Source organism: Brachionichthys hirsutus, chromosome 6 (genome assembly GCF_040956055.1).
Source record: "Brachionichthys hirsutus isolate HB-005 chromosome 6, CSIRO-AGI_Bhir_v1, whole genome shotgun sequence".
In the NCBI taxonomy this organism is placed as follows: domain Eukaryota; kingdom Metazoa; phylum Chordata; class Actinopteri; order Lophiiformes; family Brachionichthyidae; genus Brachionichthys; species Brachionichthys hirsutus.
In genome coordinates this window covers 993,497-1,013,496 of record NC_090902.1, presented here as the reverse complement: position 1 = coordinate 1,013,496, position 20,000 = coordinate 993,497, and the positions used below count along the sequence as shown (strand labels likewise).

At 51.3% G+C, this 20,000-nt stretch overlaps 3 protein-coding genes across 4 annotated transcripts in view; 2 read left to right on the top strand and 1 right to left on the bottom strand.

Annotated features, from left to right (window-relative positions):
• The window catches only part of htr4 (5-hydroxytryptamine receptor 4), a 25,448-nt gene extending 19,787 nt beyond the window's left edge, over positions 1–5,661 (top strand). The window contains exon 6 of the mRNA XM_068740378.1: positions 5,574–5,661. Coding sequence (XP_068596479.1) covers positions 5,574–5,661 — 88 coding nt within the window. The remainder of the gene's footprint in view (positions 1–5,573) is intronic.
• A 6,371-nt stretch (positions 5,662–12,032) lies between these two features.
• LOC137894918 (ubiquitin-conjugating enzyme E2-17 kDa) lies at positions 12,033–15,968 on the top strand. Of its 2 annotated transcripts, none has more exons than XM_068740392.1 (7): positions 12,033–12,414; positions 14,350–14,413; positions 14,504–14,535; positions 14,765–14,842; positions 14,922–15,027; positions 15,108–15,201; positions 15,328–15,968. In XM_068740392.1, the coding sequence occupies exons 1-7, from the start codon at positions 12,391–12,393 to the stop codon at positions 15,371–15,373; spliced, it is 444 nt and encodes a 147-aa protein (XP_068596493.1). In that variant the 5' UTR covers positions 12,033–12,390; the 3' UTR covers positions 15,374–15,968. The 2 variants fall into 2 exon arrangements, with proteins under 2 accessions (XP_068596493.1, XP_068596494.1); XM_068740393.1 differs by having other exon boundaries at positions 12,053–12,085.
• Positions 15,657–20,000, bottom strand: part of nfkb1 (nuclear factor of kappa light polypeptide gene enhancer in B-cells 1) — a 12,828-nt gene continuing 8,484 nt past the window's right edge. The window contains exons 14-24 of the mRNA XM_068740391.1: positions 19,960–20,000; positions 19,688–19,817; positions 19,503–19,617; positions 19,153–19,357; positions 18,911–19,080; positions 18,678–18,780; positions 18,467–18,603; positions 18,225–18,294; positions 17,051–17,214; positions 16,857–16,971; positions 15,657–16,785 (exon numbers count right to left, since the gene is read on the bottom strand). The exon at positions 19,960–20,000 is cut by the window's right edge and continues 73 nt beyond it. Of these exons, the coding sequence (XP_068596492.1) occupies positions 16,700–16,785; positions 16,857–16,971; positions 17,051–17,214; positions 18,225–18,294; positions 18,467–18,603; positions 18,678–18,780; positions 18,911–19,080; positions 19,153–19,357; positions 19,503–19,617; positions 19,688–19,817; positions 19,960–20,000 (1,336 nt within the window). The 3' untranslated portion in view covers positions 15,657–16,699. The remainder of the gene's footprint in view (positions 16,786–16,856; positions 16,972–17,050; positions 17,215–18,224; positions 18,295–18,466; positions 18,604–18,677; positions 18,781–18,910; positions 19,081–19,152; positions 19,358–19,502; positions 19,618–19,687; positions 19,818–19,959) is intronic.

The window sequence follows — 20,000 nt, the reverse complement described above, 5'->3', positions numbered from 1 at the left end:
CGATCGATCGGTGTCATTCCTGAGCGCACGCGGTGTTTGGAGCGGCTGCGGATTCCTCGGGTGTCGCTTTGTTCCTGCACAAAGCGCCGTTCGGCTACCTTCTGGATGAAGCTATGAGCATCCCACGCCGTAATTGGACACGGTTGCGTTTCAGCGGCGCCGCCGCTGAGCCCGTGTTCGGTGACTTCGTCTTCTTTCCCTTCTTTCCCCATGGAGGCGACAAAGGAAAGCAGCTTTGATGTCACCCCGTGACATTCACAGGGGCTCGGTTAGCACTTAGCGTTCACGCCACGCCTGGTTGCTTAGCAACGGCCGCCGTTTGGACGCCTCCTGACGAGCAGGTCCAGCTAGCCTGAGCCCGAGCAGACAGGTGTTTGGTGATGCTGCAGGATGAGAGGATCTGATTGGACGGCTGAGGGAGGGATGCTGGAGGAGTTCAGAGGGGAGATTCTCTACTCTTCATCTGAGGAGGAGGAGGAGGAGGAGCAGACATTATAACTTCAAGCAGCCCGTTTTCATGTCGGGTAGAGCCCGGGTCGCCTTTTAAATTATTCAACATAAAAATATTAGAACTGTCTTTGCCTTCAGGCGATATTTTCAAAGAAACATCGGTTTCACGCTCAAACATAGAGGACAAAGCAGGCGGGGACGGGGGACGCATTTACATAACACGGATAAGAGCGCGATAAATGTGGAGTTCTGGCAACCTTTGTTTGGCCCCGGGGGGGGGTCTAAGAATGCTAAGCTCGCACTGCTCGCTAATCTGTTTCTGCAGCGCTAACATTTCCAAGACGGATTTCTAACAACGCTCATGAATTAATGCAGCGTGAAACACGAATAGCTTCACATTGTCTCAGTGTGTGTGTGTGTGTGTGTGTGTGTGTGGGGGGGGGGGGGGGGGTGAACCATTTAGCGTCATGCCTTTAAAGACATTATGTAGTTTAATCTCAACTTCTGAAGAGCATCGGTGGCGATGAAGATCAGATCGGATGAATATTTGTGTCGTCTTTGAGGAGGAGGAGGAAGAGGAGGAGGAGGAGTTGTTGTTGTTTGGGAGAAGTAAAGGAAAGGAGGCAGGAGGAGAGTTCTTTATCGTCCTCTGGTCCACCTGTTGCTCCTAACAGGTTCCTTTGGCCTGAACTCCATCACTCTTTGTTATTAGCAGCTTACTGCGGCTAACTGCGGCTAACGGCTGCTAACTGCAGCTAACTGCGGCTAACGGCGGCTAACGGCTGCTAACTGCTGCTTGATCCTCTGTAAACTATAAAATGGTATTTGACCTGAACAAATGTCCAGTTTTTAATTTCTACTTTAACGTCCTCCCAGGATTCAATTCAGTTTTATTTATATAGCGCCAGATCACAACATAAAGTCATCTCAAGGCACTTTGGCTAGAAGTGACTTGAAGTGTCCCGAACAGACTTCTGTTTTCATCCCAGACTATTTCCTGTCATGAAAGACGCGTCTAAATGTTTGCAAACCCGACTTCCAGCCGCCCTGCCGTTTGCCCGGACGCGGACGCCAGGCGGGACGGACTCGTCGCACGCTCCCGGGCCGTGTGTGTGTGTGGAGAACAGAACCAAAGTGTGCATCCAGAGTGTCTCCAGAGACGCTGCCTCCTCGGATTGTTGCAGATGGCAGCGCCATTTTCAGAGCTATAAGTGTGCAAGGCGTCATAGCTCTTTAAATGGTACTGCTGTATGCACTCAGCTGTCCAGCGCCGGAGGATCCTGCTCGGGGATCAAACGCCCGATGGTGCAGATTAACGGCCTCCTTCAGGGACACGCGTAAACAAGAGGACTTAGATATCTCCTGGGTGGGGGGATAAATCATGCTTAGGGGACAGCGAACGGTCCGGACTGTTGGTTCCGACGCGGACCGAGACAGTCCGAGGGATCTGCATGGATAATCAATCATTAATATCACCTCGAGCGTCAATCAAAGCGAAGGATTCGGCCGTCCGAGGCACAGACGGGTGAACTCCACCAAATTCAATCATTCAAACTTTATTTACAGCACGCCTTCCAGACAGAGAGCAGATCAGGACAGAACTTGAAGAGTGAAATGCTTCAAGCGTTAGTGCAGCCTCGTCTTTGTGTTTACGTCTGCTTGTTGTTTGTCTGGACGGGGGGGTGGAGCAGATGGGTTTTGTTTTCCACCTTTGTCCCGACGTAAACAGGCGGGCTGATTGTTTGTGCCGTTCCGGTTCTGTTGGTTTCAGGGTCCAGTTTGTGTCTGAGCGTCGTATAAACATCACGATGAAGCATTCCTTCCTTCCTCATCCTCGTCTCATTAAATATTCACAGCGCTGCAGAGGTTTAGCTTTCCACCTGACAGCGACCTGATGACAAAGTGGCGCCGGCCCGCCGGACTCTGGCGGGTCATGCGTGTGCGTCGCTCTTCCTGTTGACGTGGTTCTACGTCCATCTGGATGCGTGTTTGTGAATTCGGGTCCACTCGGGACAGAACCGAGTTCTCCTGGGGTTTGACGGAGGAGCTGATTCCGTCTCAGGCTTCCATGAAACGCTCCGTTTCGCGTTTTAAGGTGCGCCGAGAGTCCGACCTTGTTTCCTGCAGTGGGTTGAACTCTCGGGACGCTGCAGGAACGTTTCGGTCCGACGTTTGATGCTGATGCAGACGAGCTTCCTGTCAGAGTGAGACACGTCTTTCCTGTTCCTCCTGCTCTCGTTTCCCTCGCGTCAGTAAAGCGTCCCGGTCCGGCTGAGGCTGCCGGCGCTGCCGGAACCTCCCGGTGATACCGCCAGCCTTTTGTTTGGGCCCCGTGCAACGTCCCATCCAGTTGTCCCGTGGGTGGTGTCAGCGGGAATGTTCTCCCTGCAGGTTCCCTGCCGAGCTGAGACGATGTCGCCGGTCTAAAAGCGAACTCAAGACGTCATCTTTTTCATCAGCTGATTTGACGTTTGCGTATTTCCGTCAGTTCTTGTTGTGTTTCTACATTTTAAATCTTCACGACTAGCTAATGAGCAGCCGCTACTTTTCTCACAATCACAAATCGCTTGACATTTTCGGGAGATTCTGAGCTCAGAACTCAGAACTCATTCCCTCTGAATTATTCATGAGATGAGGCGTCGCTTTAATCTTCGGCTAATTGGATGCACTTCTGTGCAAAGTGGTTTTCTGGCACGTTAAAACAAATGAGGACGCCTGATTAATAATGTCAAGGATCCTTTTTTTTCCATTCCATTACACTCTGAGCGCTTGCGACCCGATAATCAGAGTGACATGGGGGGGGGGGGGGCTGCTTGATGGATCGGTTCCGCCCTGGGGGGGGGAGGAAACTGGTTCTAATTTCCGTTCAAGCCCACCTGGTTCTGATTCATGGTGCTGAGTGGAGATGGGGCCCGGATCAGGCACGACTGTCGTAACGCATCACTTCCACCAGGGGGCGTACGGCGCGGGCTGACAGTGACCGCGATTAACAGGAGAAGAAGAACGCGCACCGACAACCAGAAAACAGGATAACAAAGGTCGCCCTGACCTCTGACCTCTGACCCTCTGACCATGTATGACACCTTCCTGGTTCCAGACCTGTGAAAGGCCTCTCTGATGCCGCCGGACTCGGGGAGGGCTCCGGAGACCTTTTATCTTTAGCCTTTAGCTTTAGCTTTAGCCAAATCAGTCGCTCTTTTCAGATGAATATTTGTGTGGACAAATATTCTGAACTTCTACAGCACAACAAAGGAATGGAATGGAATGTATTCCCGTCATTGTCCTCTCATGTCCTCTTCCCAAACGTTCCCGTTCCGGCTGGTCTCATCTCATCCGCCGTTCCGTCAGACTCGTCACGCTTCGGCTCTCCGGGTCGTGTAATGATCCTCCTCCGTGTTTCAGAGGGAAATGGAGGATGTTTGTTGTTTTCGTGAGAAGTCTCTCCGACATGCATATTACTCATCTTTGTTGCTAAGCAACATTAGACCCTTGTTTGTGTAAACTTGGTGTAATTTTCTTTCTCGTTTCACCAGATTCTGCGCGTCTCTTTTCCATTTTGAGTTCCGGTCATTTGCCCCCCCCCCCCCCCATCCTCTCATCAGCACCACGGTGGGTTGTGGGCGCCGGTTTCCACCTCGTGTGGAGCGAACCTGAAAACGGCCGTTCGTCGACCCGGCGGGTGGCGACCTGCGAAAAGTGAAACCCGAGAGAAACCAACTCTGAGTGGCATCATCAGGACGAGAGTGGGCGAGAGAGGCCGTGATTGAGTGTGTGATTAGGAGAAGGGCGAGAGAGAGAGAGAGGTTCAACAAGAACAAGATGAAAGCCACGCGCTATTTTCTGCTTTAATGTCAGAGGTTGCATTTTTTCTTCGTGTGTTAAAAGCCTGAAATCTAATTAGCTTGAAAATGTCAGGCTTGTTTCACACCTTCAGAAAGATGTCCTCTACTCCTCCTGCTCCTCGTCCTCCTCATCCTCCTCGTCCTCCACGTCTCCTTCCTTTCTTCTTCGCTTTAACCTGCAAAGAAGGTGACCTTTAACCTTTATTCTCCTTACTTCCACTCGGAAGTCGTTAGTGGACTATTTCCTACAAGTTCCCAAATACAAAAAAATACAAAAACGAAAATATATGAAAACTAAAGGCTGCTTTGCTTTATCTTTGATATTCCATCACAAATAAAGATCAAAGGGATAAAAACTGAATCTTTGTTTTGTCTTCCTCTCTCTTTATCGATAGATTTGTTAAATCCTCTTCAGAGGGCTCGTCATTGGACGATGATTAAACAGATCAATGCTGGAAATCAGCTTTGGACTGTTTGCAGCTCCTCGCCGATACGGAACCGACTCTCGGAACCGACTCTCGGAACCGACTCTCGGAACCGACTCTCAGAACCGACTCTCAGAACCGCCGCGAAGCTCAGCGGCACAATGTGGCAGCAATTTAGCCTCCTGCTCCGGCGAGCGTTTCATTCCTTTGAAAAGCGGCGAGCGTTTGAGGCTCCGTTTCACGGCCCGCTGGGCAGCAGGAAGTGTCCCCCGTCAGGGTCGGGAATGGTTCCACCCTGACGGGACGCCTGGAGAAGCGTGGAGCGAGACTCGAGATGTTCAGGATGACGCATTTCAGCGTTTTAATCGCGTGTGAAAACGGCTCAAGGTGCAGCTGGGTCCAGGTCTGGGTCCAAGTCTTTATCCAGGTCTGGGTCCAGGTCTGGGTCCAGGTCTGGGTCCAGGTTCGGGTCCAGGTCCGGGTCCAGGTCTGGGTCCAGGTCTGGGTCCAGGTCTTTATCCAGGTCTGGGTCCAAGTCTTTATCCAGGTCTGGGTCTAGGTTCGGGTCCAGGTCCGGGTCCAGGTCTGGGTCCAGGTCTGGGTCTAGGTTCGGGTCCAGGTCCGGGTCCAGGTCCGGGTCCAGGTCTAGGTCCAGGTCTTTATCCAGGTCTGGGTCCAAGTCTTTATCCAGGTCTGGGTCTAGGTTCGGGTCCAGGTCTGGGTCCAGGTCTGGGTCCAGGTCTGGGCCCTGATTGGGACTGTCCTGTTGAAGGCTTGCTGAGCTCTGCTGCCGGAGCGCCTTCGGCCATTACCGCTGCTCGATGCTCGATGAATGAAATCTCCTCTTTCTTCTCAGGTACGTCGTGCTTCACAACGGGATCCACATGGAGCCGGAGAAGAGGTCCCTGCACACCCACACAGAGTCCCCGGAGTCCTGTTTGTGACAGCAGGGACGTCTCGCCTCGGCTCGCCTCGGACGCTTTCAGCCCTCCGGACATTCGGGCCCCTGAGGGGACGAGGGCCGGCGGCCGCTTTTAAGTCCAGCCCAAACTCAACCCATCGGTTCTCCATCTTTCTAATGCTGCTTGTTCTATGACTGAACCAGAACCTGATCCCATCATCCGGACCGCTGGCAGCCGGGAAGTTGCTGGTGTGGAGAACCGGACGGGACGAAATGTGATTATTGCCTGGACGGTCTTACGTTGCCAAAGCTCTTTGATCAGGACTCGTTTCTGATTGTTAGTCCATGCTCCCTGCCGGCCCGCTTGAGGAGAGGTTCCCCATTTGATCAGGACTCGTTTCTGATTGTTAGTCCATGCTCCCTGCCGGCCCGCTTGAGGAGAGGTTCCCCATTTGCTTCTGAAACATCTGTTATTGGTGAAAAGAGGCGCGGAACTATTTTATTTAGGCTTAATGTACGTTTTCTTAGACGGCGAGCTGGAGAACCTGCACGTGTCCCGCGCCGAAGCGACCCGGCTTCGTGAAGTCCTCCCTGCGCTGTGAGGTCCCCCCCCCCCCAAACGCGAGCTATGCTACACGCAGCATCACCCTAACCCTCATCAATCATTCACCAGGCATGTTGTCGATGGCGCCGTGAACCGTGCGTGCTTCAGATTGTGTGTGTGCGCGTGTTGGCGTGCGTGTGCATCTACGCCCAGTTTCCACGGCGATGCGTGTTTTTCGTACAAGCGTGATGTTGGAGTGGATGAAATGCCCTTTTCCCATCATCCCACGCTGCTTTGTCCTCGCTCCGGGTTTAAGCGGTTTCCACTCCATCACCTGAAGTCGGGCGTTTATGTCCACTTTAAACGGTCTCCGGTGGGCTACAGACCAAAGGTGGACCAATCAGTGGAGTTCTGTGAATGCAGAACCGGCGGCAGGAAGTAGAGCAGCAGGAAGTAGAGCAGCAGGAAGTAGAGCAGCAGGAAGTAGAGCAGCATCGTCTCGAACATCAAGTTCACACGAGTATCAGCTGGAGACCAAAAACGAACCGGAAGCTACAGCCGACGGCAGATTAGCATGCTAGCAAGCGCGTTCAGGAAGTACCCCTCCGCGCCAGGAGGTGGCAGCAGTTTGTTTTTAAGACTCCAGAGAAGTGGGTCATCACTGCCACTAGTGATGTCATGCGATAGGCCACTCCCTACACTTTAATGACACGTTTCTCTTGTCGACTTGCTTTCAATAGACCGACCAATCAGGTGGGCCGGAGTCTGGGACGCTAATCAAAGGGCTTTCATTAAAAGGTGACGCCCTCAAAAGGTTTGCAGAGGAACAAATGTCGCTTTCGCGTTGGCTCCTCCTCCGAACACGCGGCAGGTCACAGCTCAGACGGTCCCGGAATGTTACTCCAGCCAGGATACACCAGGGAGCCGGTTCACCACGGCTCAGTCCACATCAGTCCACATCAGTCCACTTCAGTCCACATCAGTCCACTGACTTTCATCTTAGAACATTTGACAGACAATGAAATATGATTTGAAGCCGTACGTGATCCCAGAGAGACATTCCCAGACATTATTCCCTTCCCTAATTTTCTCGTTTGTTCATTTCAAACCATTCCGGGGAAACATTTAAGCGTGCGACGATAGAACCACGAAAACAAAGTCCGAGACGTCGGGCACGTTGTCAAATTGTACGTTTTCTTTTAAAAGGTTTCTCACAATGAATCAAATTGACATAGTTTCTTTGATCTTTTGAAGTTCAGACTTTGGATTTAATGGATGTTCCCCAAAGATCTCAGAACGTTCCTGAATCGTTTCCAATTCCATTTATTGATCTTTTTCAAATCAACTTTCCTTTCGTGTTTGTAATCGTCTCCTTCATGAAGACAGGAGAATACAAATAATAATAATAATAATTACAGTCCTTCTCTTGCATCTTTAAGAACGAGAACATCCATCTTGTTTTCTCGGTTGGTTTTTGTCTCTTTGCTTTGCCGCCTCCACGGACGCAGGCTGTGGAAGCTGAATGTCAGGCGGTGCGCGCGCGCGCGCGTGTGTGTGTGTGTGTGTGTGTGTGTGTGTGTGGGAAGCTCCTCAATAAGTTAGTGAACTAAAGCATCGTCTACCTTCATGAAATTTAATGAGCTAAGAAGTGTAGCGAAGCCATTTTTGGAGACGTCCCAAAACGCATCACAAGACGAAAACCGAATCGGAGCACGCTCCAGTTGGGAAAACTGGAATCTATTTTTCTCACCCCCCATGCGGCCGCCGGCGGTTCTGGAGGTTTAGGGCTCGTTTGGACTCAGCTTGTGCAGCATCATGAAGAATTGAAAAATTGAAACAACAATTTAAAGAAATCAAAGAAATCAAAGAGATCAAATGGGATTCTTTCCTTCCATTTTTTGGGACTTCCTGATGGATCATTAACTATTAAAACTCCACTAAGCAAGAGTTAGTTCTGTTCCTGCTCCGTTTCCCGTCCATCTCCTTTAATTTATTCATTGATGTTTGCATCTCGCAGCACGAATGTGTATATATATATAAAAAAAAAGGAAAAGAAATCACGTTAAGGGCCCGAAGGAGACGGAAACGACTTTTATATTGTTCAGTATTTATTTTGACAGAACAAAATGGGTATTTTCAGGCTTCTCTTTCGGGAAGCTGAAATGTGTCTGGCTTTTTCTGTTGCTATGCGACAGTTCAGATAAAGGCTGATTAGAGATTAAAGACATGTTGATAATCCCGGCGTTGCGTTGACTTCCTTCGCGGCGCCGCTATCGGCGCTGGTGTCGGTGAGCTGGCTGATTGAACGCCATTAAAGCGGTTCCTGTTTTCCTGCCGAGATAATCCGCATTCTCTCCACCCGCTGCTTCCTCGGTTGGTAAGTGAAACGTTGACGACTTGGAGGTAAAGAGAGACACGAGACACGACTCGGTTTGTCTAGTTAAGCTCCAGTCTTTGTTTTCATTCTTTCCGGGACAAAGAATTAATTACAGAAACATCCGAGACTCGTCTTGTGTCCAGAGAGAAGGACATGGTCTAGTTCCCAAATCATCAAGATGGAGTCCAAATCTATGTCTCAAGATGTGAGCTCAAGTCAAGCCTGAATCAAATCTGAAGACTGAAGTTCAAATGAAGTCTTAAGTCTTTGAGCTGCCGTTAAACTCCAGTTTAAAGTTCTTGGTTACGTTTCCAAGTCAAGTTTCAGGTCATCGAGTGTCAAAGTGAATCAAATATCAGACCTCTGGACTCGGCATCAAAAAAAGGTTTTGCTGGACAAACAGAAAAGATCGATTCAAAGTTAAGTCTCGGCTCAGACAATTAAAAGCGCTCACCTGCTGGAAGCGCAGTGATGAGGTGAAACCCGCACACCTGTCCACGCTCAGGCAGGGGGCGGAGCCTCAATTAAACAATTATCAGGAGGAATCGAAATGAATCAGGTTTTCTTTTTTTTGATGCTTTTTATGGCGAACTCACCTTTTCTGCTTTCGTTCTTGTGCTCCTTGACAATCTGGAATGAAGATGAAGATGAAGATGAAGATGAAGGTTCAGTAATCTACTGTTTGACCAGACGCTGTCGGTCACTTAAAGGTGAGACACATGAATTCAGGTAGGAACACTTTCTGGCTGCTTTATTTATTTGTTTGTTTGTTTGTTTGTGATATTCACTGGATTATATTTCCATGGGAAGTTCCCATTTTGATTTCACTCCCCCCTCCCCTCCCATGAAGTGGTTTGGTCCAGTTAAGGCGTGGCCTATATGAATGCCCTCAGGGTGCGGCTCAGATGCTACCTGCAGCGGCTAGGTGGCTGTTGTTCGACGGTCTTAAGGGGCTTAAATAAGTTTAGTTGTTGTTTTTAGTCAGTGAGAGTGCGTTTCAGATTATTTTACTTTATTTTATTTTACCTGCAGGCGTCGGTCTCCGGCCTTCCTTTGGTTTCGCATCGTTCAGACGCGCTAATGGTGTGAAGTCGCTGCAAGGCCGCACAAACAAACAAACAAACAAACAAAGACGGGCCCAAATAGAAAGGCTCCTCGTCGTTTAGCGCGGCAGAATAAAAGGACTCGTCACACAAACACAAACGTGATGCGTCACAAATCATTCCGTCTGGGGAAGGCTAGCTCCTGAGGATGTTGAAATTAGCTTCAGATGCTACATGCCTCATTTGCATTTTGAACAGATGATTTCTTTTCTGGGCCACATTAGCGCAGTTCTCCTTCTCCTTGTGGAATTCATCACCCCCCCCCCCAAAAAAAAGAGCTCATTAGACTGTTAGAAAAAAGAGAAGAGTTTTGCTGCAGATTTCGGGAGATTTGGCCGAGCTGATATTTGAATATTTGCATTTTCTTTGTCAGATGGATCCCAGCCGTCGCTGATAAATCGTTTATCCAGTAAAAAGTCACAAAAATAAATAAAATCCATCAAATGTGAGGAAAACAAAATAACTTTGTTCCAAACTCATCAAGGAGCTCTGCTGATTTAAAATCTGCCGATTTCAAAGGGAAAGAGCTCGGCGATAATTCCGGGATGAGGCCGTCAGGGAGACGATGCTACGTCGCTTCTTATCGCCATGGTAACCGCATCTAGGAGTTCCACGTGGCCAGCGGGTTCAAAGCTGTTCGACAAGCTTCATAAGAACGACCCGGTTCAGATCATCTCAGGCTCCGCCCTTTGTTCTGCCTCCCGTCGTTCTATTTCCTCCCACACCTCCGCAGAAGGTAACGAGAATCCTTCAGATTGAATTCTGCCCCCCCCCCCTCTGAATGTAGCTGCTTTGGTGACTCTGATGTTTGACTGTTTTATGAGTCAGACTTTGTTTCCTCCCTGGATCCAAAGAGGAGCATCTCCCCCCTGTCTCCAGGAAACGCTCCTGGATGAAAGCGCAGTTAAATAAAAAGATGTTGTTCTTTAAGATGGAGTCTTCCTCGCCGTGTTGGTCGTTCCTCAGCCGTCTCACGTGCGTTACCGTTCCCCTGGAGGCTCTGCTCCGTGGAGAAATGGTCTGGGAATCTGGGATGGGTGGCATCTGGCACCGATGATTGATTTAGAATGTCTTCTCCAAGACAAAGAAGGTTACAGAACCAGAACCAGAACCTAAACTAAGAGTGTAAACATAAGGAGGTTTTTGTTCTTTTGGCTCATCGAGGTCGTTGATTTGACCTTGATCCGATCCAGCATCTAGTCAGAGGACTAGAGTCCTGAACCAGATGCCACATCGGGGTCTTGTGGATGAGGTAGGGGGTCAAAACGTTCTGACCTGCGTTACAGAACCGTCCGCCAGACCCTCGGAGCGTCAAGCTTCAAAACATGAGCTCTTTAAACACGATGGAGGAGGCGACCCACGCAGCACGCCAAACCCGAACGCATCCTGTATCGACCTCTGCAGGACAAACTGCTGCTGCGTCTCCTCCTCTCAGTCTGGAGTCACTCCCGATGTGTAGCAAAAGTAGGACATCTGCAGGAGAGCAGGAGCAGCTGCACTCCTCCTCCTCCTCCTCCTCCTCAGCGTCTGAACAGATTCCATGAAGGATGAAAACACCTCAATAATAACACTCAGGTGTGTGTGGGTGTGTGTGTGTGTGTGTGTGCGTGCACGCTGAGAACTTCCGTCATCCTGGACTGCTCTGCCTGAGGCTGGGAATGATGGGATGTCCCAGGTGAAGTCGGTTCTTGTCGGGGTTCAAGGCGATTGCAGGATATAACATAACATTTAAATTTAATGACAATTCATGTTTCAATCCAGGTTTATTGTTAAACCTTCATAAACATTCTGTGAAACTCATAGAGGAGACATTTGTTATCTGGACTCTTGAAACTAAGTCAGAGTGAGACCTCTTTAAAACCGAGCCAGAGTGAGACCTCTTTAAAACGGCGTCAGAGTGAGACCTCTTTAAAACCGAGCCAGAGTGAGACCTCTTTAAAACAGCGTCAGAGTGAGACCTCTTTAAAACCGAGCCAGGGTGAAACCTCTTTAAAACCGAGCCAGAGTGAGACCTCTTTAAAACCGAGCCAGAGTGAGACCTCTTTAAAACCGAGCCAGAGTGAGACCTCTTTAAAACCGAGCCAGAGTGAGACCTCTTTAAAACAGCGTCAGAGTGAGACCTCTTTAAAACCGAGCCAGAGTGAGACCTCTTTAAAACAGCGTCAGAGTGAGACCTCTTTAAAACCGAGCCAGAGTGAGACCTCTTTAAAACGGCGTCAGAGTGAGACCTCTTTGAAACGGCGTCAGAGTGGGACCTCTTTAAAACGGCGTCAGAGTGAGACCTCTTTAAAACCGAGCCAGAGTGAGACCTCTTTAAAACGGCGTCAGAGTGAGACCTCTTTGAAACGGCGTCAGAGTGGGACCTCTTTAAAACGGCGTCAGAGTGAGACCTCTTTAAAACGGCGTCAGAGTGAGACCTCCTCCCCCGGTGAAGCTGTTCTCGGTGTGTAACGTACTGACGGAACGGAAGACATTTTAAGTAACGGTCGGTCCGGTCTGTTGTCTGTGTCAGCCTGAAGGCTGAAGGGAGAGTCGGCCTCCAGACTGCGTCACAGACGGTTTACATCGACCACGATTCCATTTGTAGTTTATCTGGCGTATGTGTAGCACAGCTAGCTAGCACAGCGCCTCCAGCCAGCCTCCAAAGCTAGCAGAATCCTCGATGCTAGTTAGTTAGCGTCACCTAGCCGGCCTGCCCTCCTCCTCCACCTCGTCCTGCTCGACAGTCGGTCCCTTCACACGGACGGAATGGCTTTAAAACGAATCTCCAAGGTAACGGACGACCCTTCGGCCGCATTTGACATTTAGGAAGTCTGACGAGTCCCATTTCCACTTCGTTCGTGTCGTTAGCATTGTAGCTAGCAGCCTTCGCTCGCTCTTGACACCGAAGTGTCAGTGCCGGGGGTTCGGTTTGCGTCGTCGGGTTGGAGATAACGTTTTATTTTACCGTGTGTGTGTGTGTGTGTGTGTGTGTGTGTGTGTGTGTGTGTGTGTGTGTGTGATCGGGTTGGTGGGGGTGGGGGTGGGGGGGGGGGGGGCGTTTGACAGCACTCCCGCGGCGGTCGTGGATGTTCCACCGGGAACAATGGTCCATTTTCTGGAGCCGATGTTAGCGTTAGCATCGGTGTCAGAGGGCCTCGAACTGCTTCCATTCATAAATAAATAGATGTGTGACCTGTTGTTGTTGTTGTTGTTGTTGTCAACAACTAGCTTTGGCTTTACGGTTTCCTTCTGAAGTTTGAGAAGTCATTGCGTTTTTATGGTTAAAGTGTTTAATAATAATAATTATAAGTACACAGAATGATGTTTTAATTTAGCTAACGCTAATAACTGATGTGCCCGTATTTGAAAGCTAAAAGGTAAATATTTTAAAGCCCTTTTTTTTGTTAGAACGTGCTCATTTGGCTCCGGTGGTCTCTGGCGTTGCTTGATAATATTGATTGGGTGATTGATTTCCCCCAGATGGTGATCAGAGGTGATCACATTTTTCTGCCTCAAAATTAGATTTTAATCAGGATTATTATTTTATTGCTAATGTGTCTGATCCAAATATTGGCTCTCGGTCTCTGATTACTGATCAATGATCTCGTCTGTGTCGATAAACCGATAAACCGTCTGTCCCTCTTTTGAGTGATTTATAGAAGCAAAGATGAGCAGATTTCTCATTTCTTCATTCTGTCGGTCATTTTGTTTCCCTTTTTTAACACACGAGTCAAAGAGTCGTTCTGTTTGTGCGACGGTTCGAATCCCGCCGATCAATGAAAGGAACATTCTGATTTATTTTCTTCCCGTGTTTGTCGGACGGTTTGGGCTTCTAGCGTTCGAGGCTCGATCCGATGATTGAGCGGCGACCCGGCGGGGGCCGGGCCGGGCCTCCGTTGGGACAGGAGATTAGTTCTGGTAAACGGGTCGACGCCAGCGCTCAAACCTGCTTCTGCTTTAGCCGCCGACCCGTCTGAACTTTCTCGCCTCCCTAACTCGGACCTGAAAGATGAGCCGCGTGTACCGATCGGGTCCGTGTGTCGCACACCACCGACCTGCAGCTGAAACCCAAACCCGTGTTCCGTGTGTTTCCGCTGAATCCCGATCCGTCCGGCGGTAAAAATAGCCCTCCTGGGAACCCGTGTGTCCCGGAACGCCACGTCTGCCGCCCGCCTTCAGAACAAACGCCTCCCCTCTGCGGGCCCGGCGGGCTCCAGAACGTGACCCGATCCGTGTTTGGTACCTGACGCAGGTTAACTCGTGATCCGTTTACGGAAGCTTGGCGGGACGGATTGTTAGCGTTCAGAGTTCGGCGGCTTTTTGTTTGATGTTTGGTTTTGGCTTCCGACATCCGACAGGAAGCGCCCGACGGGTTGACCGGCGTGAAAGCCGAACGGTCGGCGCCGGTTTCCCGCCGACACCAGTCCGATCCCACTGGTTCGTCTGGTTCTGATCCGATGAATCTGTGCAGCTTCTTCTCTCGGGTCCTCTGTTGTCACTTCCTGTCTCCCAGCATGCCGCCCTGATCGGTTTCTTCTTCTGTGGTTACTTCTGCGCCGTCAGCCGGAGGAGGAGCGTGATTGGTTGTGATCCGTTTGAACTTGAGGAGCGTGAACGGATCGGTACCGTTCTCGTTTTGACTGAATACTTTCCCCAGATTACTTTAGTCTTTGGAGTAATCTGAGTACTGGGGGCGTGTCTGAACCCGTGTCCGTCTGCCTGTAGGAGCTCACGGACCTGTCCAGAGATCCTCCGGCTCAGTGTTCTGCCGGACCCGTCGGCGACGACCGTAAGACGCCGCTCTGCTCGCCGCTTTGCTCGCCGCTTGTCTGGTTGTTGCCGTCACGCGGTAAACCCGATCCCTTCTCCTCTCTTCCAGTGTTTCATTGGCAGGCTACGATCATGGGCCCGGTAAGTACGGACCTGCCGTAAACTACGCGCGTGTTCTGGCGCCGGCCCGTCGGGCCCGTGAGTTTTTGCTTTGAGCGGCGCGTGCTAACTGCGTGTCCTCTGGACTGACATTCCGTCTCCATCGAACTGTACGTCCGACCCGCTTCATCAGAACCGTGGGAGTCTTGCTTGCCCAGCGGGTCGGGTCGGGTTCGCGCGCTGAGGATGTGCTTCTGTCTCCCCCCCGCAGCCCGATAGTCCCTACCAAGGCGGCGTGTTCTTCCTCACGATCCATTTCCCCACAGATTATCCCTTCAAACCGCCCAAGGTCAGCGACCGGCATGTTGGACCGACCCGCCTCCCAGAACCTGTCGTGTCACTGAAGGAGTTCTCTTTGTTCTTTCCAGGTGGCCTTCACAACCAGAATTTATCACCCAAATATTAACAGTAACGGCAGCATCTGCTTGGACATTTTGAGATCGCAGTGGTCTCCGGCTTTAACCATCTCTAAAGGTCAGAACCGGAACGTTCTGGAGGAACCGAGGTCCGACGAGCCGGTTCCGTCAGTGAAATAGATGTTCTCCTCTCTGCAGTGCTTTTGTCCATTTGTTCCCTGCTATGTGACCCGAATCCCGACGACCCTCTAGTTCCGGAGATCGCCCGCATCTACAAAACAGACTCCTCGAAGTAAGTCCAGGAATCCTCGGAAGGAGTCGGCCCCGATTGGTTGGTTGTACTTCTGGGGCGTTCCCATATATGGTCTGGTTCCTGCCGGCAGACGCTGGACTCGCCTGCTTTGCTTTGTGTCTGCAGGTACAACAAGACAGCTCAGGAATGGACTCACAAATACGCCATGTGATCCGCGTCCTTCTCACTACTGGAACAAACTGTTTGATTTTGTCATGTGGCCACGCCCCCCCCCCCTCATCAGCCAATCATCGGCGCAGTTTGTTTTTTGTCCCCTTAAATGCTTTTAATTTTATTTTTTTCTCCATCTGCTTTCTTAAACAACAACCGAGTGAAGAAGGGCCGCCGAAGCTGTGAATGTGCCAACGACCCGGAGGAAGCGGACCGAACCCGGCCGCGACGGGGAGGAGCCGTCGCCTAATGCATGCCCGTGATTGGTTCGTGTGCTGCTGAGATTTATCCACTTTAAAAAAAAAAAAAAAAAGGTTTGGATTTTATTCTGATGAGTTTTTTAGATGAGAGCCGTTAGTTCGTCCGTCGCCCACAACACTGTTCTCTTTTTTGCACTGAAGACGAAACTCGAAGCTCTAAACAGCTGATTGATCAACTAATCGCTCTGTGAACGTTTTTCTCAAAGTGGAGGAAACTGCAGAATTCCTTCCGTTTGTTTTCAGGCTGCAGATTCAGAAAACTCTTGTAAACAAATAATCACTTTACTCTCAACTCAGATGAGAAAAAAAACTGAATAAAATATTTATCAAACTTGACCCGTCGTTGGTTCTGAATGTCTTTCTGCTAATCTGGGCTAGCCACATCCTGGACCCAACCTTTATGCTAAGCTAAGCTAACACATCCTGGTCTGAAAGGGTGGAGCCTGGAGCTAAGCTAGCAGGCGATGACGCTAAACCAGTTTGTGACGAGTAGACGACAAAATGAACGCATAAATATAAAAACTTTATTTAAAAAAATAACCAATGAAAAGCTTGTTGGACTGTACAGTGCAGAGACGCAAATATTTTGTTTCCTTTGGTTTCACAAAAGGCACTGGACTTCCTTTCCCACAATGCTTTGCATAATTATTTTTTTTAACATTTCACTTGAATCTCGGCTCATCAGCATAAAAAAAAAAAGCTCGATCATCAAACTCGGAACACAGACGGAAGAAATCGTCGTCTTCCGGGGTCAAACGTACAAATGCGACCTTAAAAATAAAAACTTTATAAACATGCATCTTTAACAATCGTTTCAGTTTTAGCACCGTTCTCTGACTCCCTCATTTTATCTCCTGATTCGGTTCACTGGATTAAAGCTTCAAGCTTTCTCCTCCTGATGCTTTCAGGGATCCGACGAATTCCTTTTTCCCTTTTAAAAACCGTTTGAACCAGATTCAGGTCGTTTTTACCGCCGTCGTCTCTTCTGGGCTAAACGCTGAACCCGATATTTAGTTTGAAACGAGAAGCTCGATGGACGGATGGCCTGAGCCCAGCCAATGAGGTCGCTACGCTGTGGATAGCTCCACCCCGCTGTCGCACGCCCCGCTGTCGAGCCGGACGTCCAGCTTCAGGTCCGGAACCGGAGCCTCACCTGCAGACAGAAACACGCCTGAGTGACCAATGGGGCGGCAGGATGGACGGCCCCGGATTCACCAGCCTCACCTCTCGTCTCCTGGTTGTCACGGCGATGCAGCGCCTCCTCCAGGATGCTCAAAGCTTCACACACTCCGACTGACCTCAGGCCAGCCAGCAGGTCGCTGACCGTCCCGCCTGAAACCTGCGGGACAGTTCTGAGGTCAGAGGTCGCGGCAGGCAGCGCGAACCGGGTGTCGCTTCGTCAAGGTGCGTGCGCGTACCTCGTAGCTGTCCAGCAGTGTTTTGGCGGGGGAGGGGCTCAGCCTGAAGGCCGTGTTGAGGATCCCGAGCCCAAGACTGTGAGCCAGAATCTCCCAGCATCCTTCACTCTCCAGAGCGCGGCAGAGCTGCTGCTTCACCGCCACGCCCAGGCTCACCAGATCACCTGTTTGAGTAAAGGGAGCGGCGCTTCAGACGGGTGGAGACGACTTTAAAGGATAAAGGGAGCGGCGCTTCAGACGGGTGGAGACGACTTTAAAGGATAAAGGGAGCGCCGCTTCGGACGGGTGGAGACGACTTTAAAGGATAAAGGGAGCGCCGCTTCAGACGGGTGGAGACGACTTTAAAGGATAAAGGGAGCGCCGCTTCGGACGGGCGGAGACGACTTTAAAGGATAAAGGGAGCGCCGCTTCGGACGGGTGGAGACGACTTTAAAGGATAAAGGGAGCGCCGCTTCGGACGGGCGGAGACGACTTTAAAGGATAAAGGGAGCGCCGCTTCGGACGGGTGGAGACGACTTCAAAGGATAAAGGGAGCGCCGCTTCGGACGGGTGGAGACGACTTTAAAGGATAAAGGGAGCGCCGCTTCAGACGGGTGGAGACGACTTCAAAGGATAAAGGGAGCGCCCCTTCAGACGGGTGGAGACGACTTTAAAGGATAAAGGGAGCGCCCCTTCAGACGGGTGGAGACGACTTTAAAGGATAAAGGGAGCGCCGCTTCAGACGGGTGGAGACGACTTTAAAGAATAAAGGGAGCGCCGCTTCAGACGGGTGGAGACGACTTCAAAGGATAAAGGGAGCGCCGCCTCAGACGGGTGGAGACGACTTCAAAGGATAAAGGGAGCGCCGCCTCAGATGGGTGGAGACGACTTCAAAGGATAAAGGGAGCGCCGCTTCAGACGGGTGGAGACGACTTCAAAGGATAAAGGGAGCGCCGCTTCAGACGGGTGGAGACGACTTTAAAGGATAAAGGGAGCGCCCCTTCAGACGGGTGGAGACGACTTCAAAGGATAAAGGGAGCGCCGCTTCAGACGGGTGGAGACGACTTTAAAGGATAAAGGGAGCGCCCCTTCAGACGGGTGGAGACGACTTCAAAGGATAAAGGGAGCGCCGCTTCAGACGGGTGGAGACGACTTTAAAGGAACAGTTCACGCTAAAACGCCACGCTGAGCTCACCTTGGGGAGGCGTGAAGGGTCCGAGGGGAGATTTCGGTTCGTACTCTTTTCCTCTGAGAAGCTCCAACACCTGTAAAGAAATATTTAGAAATATTTGATTCATATTCAGAATAAAGTCATTCTTAATTCTTAATTCTATTCTTATCTCAGCCTCACAAAGCATTTTAGACATTAATGAGGATTTTCAAAGCTCTTATTTTGAAGGCGATCAAAGTGCTTAATTCTGCCCCGTCCTCTTTCACCTGAGAGTTGGCGGCCATGTTGAGCGGCGTAGTTCCTGCGTAGCCTTCATCCGCATCGTCTTCATCGCAGCACTCCTCCTCCTCCTCCTCCTCCCTGAAGAAGAGCGGCTCAAAGTTCTCCTTATGAGGGTCTGCGCCTTTAACAGGTGAGGAAGCGGGTCGGTCATTTATAGCTTCCCTTCTCTCAGCTAGCGGCTCAGGTGCGTCTCACCTGCAGCCATCAGGAGAGCCGTTAGCTTGACGGAGCCCCGCCCTGCAGCGATGTGGAGGGGGGTGGAGTCATTGAAGGTGCAGCTGTCCACATTGGCGTTTCCCTGGTGACAGAAAACAACGCACCATCAGAACTTCCTGATCCCAGCGTTCCCGGCGTTCCCGGCGTCCCCAGCGTTCCCGGCGTTCCCAGCGTCCCCAGCGTTCCCGGCGTCCCCGGCGTTCCCGGCGTACCTCCAGTAGCAGGCAGCCGGCCAGCGACACGTTGCTGCTCTCGGTGGCGAGGTGGAGCGCCGTCCGTCCACAACTGCGATCCTGAGCCTCCACGTTAGCCCCGCCCTCTAGCAGCTCCCTGAGCGAGCACAGCTGATTGGCCAGGACTGCCAGGTGGATGGCACACAGGCCTGTAACCATGGAAACGGGTGAGCGGCGCGCTGACGCGCGGCCGGCGGCCCCGTGCGCGGCGTCTCCGGTACCTGCTGTGTTGCTGAGCTCCAGCAGTCCCCTCAGCTCTCTGAACCGGAGCAAGGACGCCACCATCCCTCCTCCTCCCTCCAGCATGGACGCCAGGTGGAGCGCCGTGTTGCCATGACGATCCGTCAGGGTTGGGTCGGCGCCGGCCGACAGCAGCGCTTCCACCGCCTCCCTCTGCCGGGTGATCACGGCCAGGTGCAAAGGAGTCTGGGATACACGGAGGAAGCGGCGACATCGTTACGGACGCGGGCGTGGCCTGATCGTTCCTGATGTCACAGAAAGCTGGTTGCTGATTGGTCGGCTCAGACGCAGAGATCATCGACCAACCCGGCGGGAGGTTCTCCATAGATACCTGGTAGAGGTGGTTCCTCGTGTTGAGCACCTCCTGTCCAGGTAGAGCGGCCACAACCTGAGTCAGACTCTTCAGCGCCTCCTTCTGGTTGTGGAGAACCGCCAGGTGGAGTCCACTGTGAGGAGACCAAAGATTCACTTTAGTTTGATTTCTAACTTTATAATGTGTGCTCTGCGTTTACTGACGTGTCCCCGTCTTCGTCCTGTGCGTCCATCAGGGGGCGCTGTGGAGCCACAAGGTACGCCGAGTCCCCGGTTACCGAGTACCGGAACAGAGCCTCCAGCTGTCCAGCCGTCACATCGAGCAGGCGCTCCTCTGTCACACGCACGCGCACGCACACACACACGCACACACACACGCACACACACACACGCACACACACACGCACACACACACGCACACGTTAAACTCAGGTTCAGCAGGTGTGTAGTGAACAGCAGTAACCGGAGATGTGCACCTGCGTGAGGATCCACACTGACCCCGCCCCCCTCAGTTCTC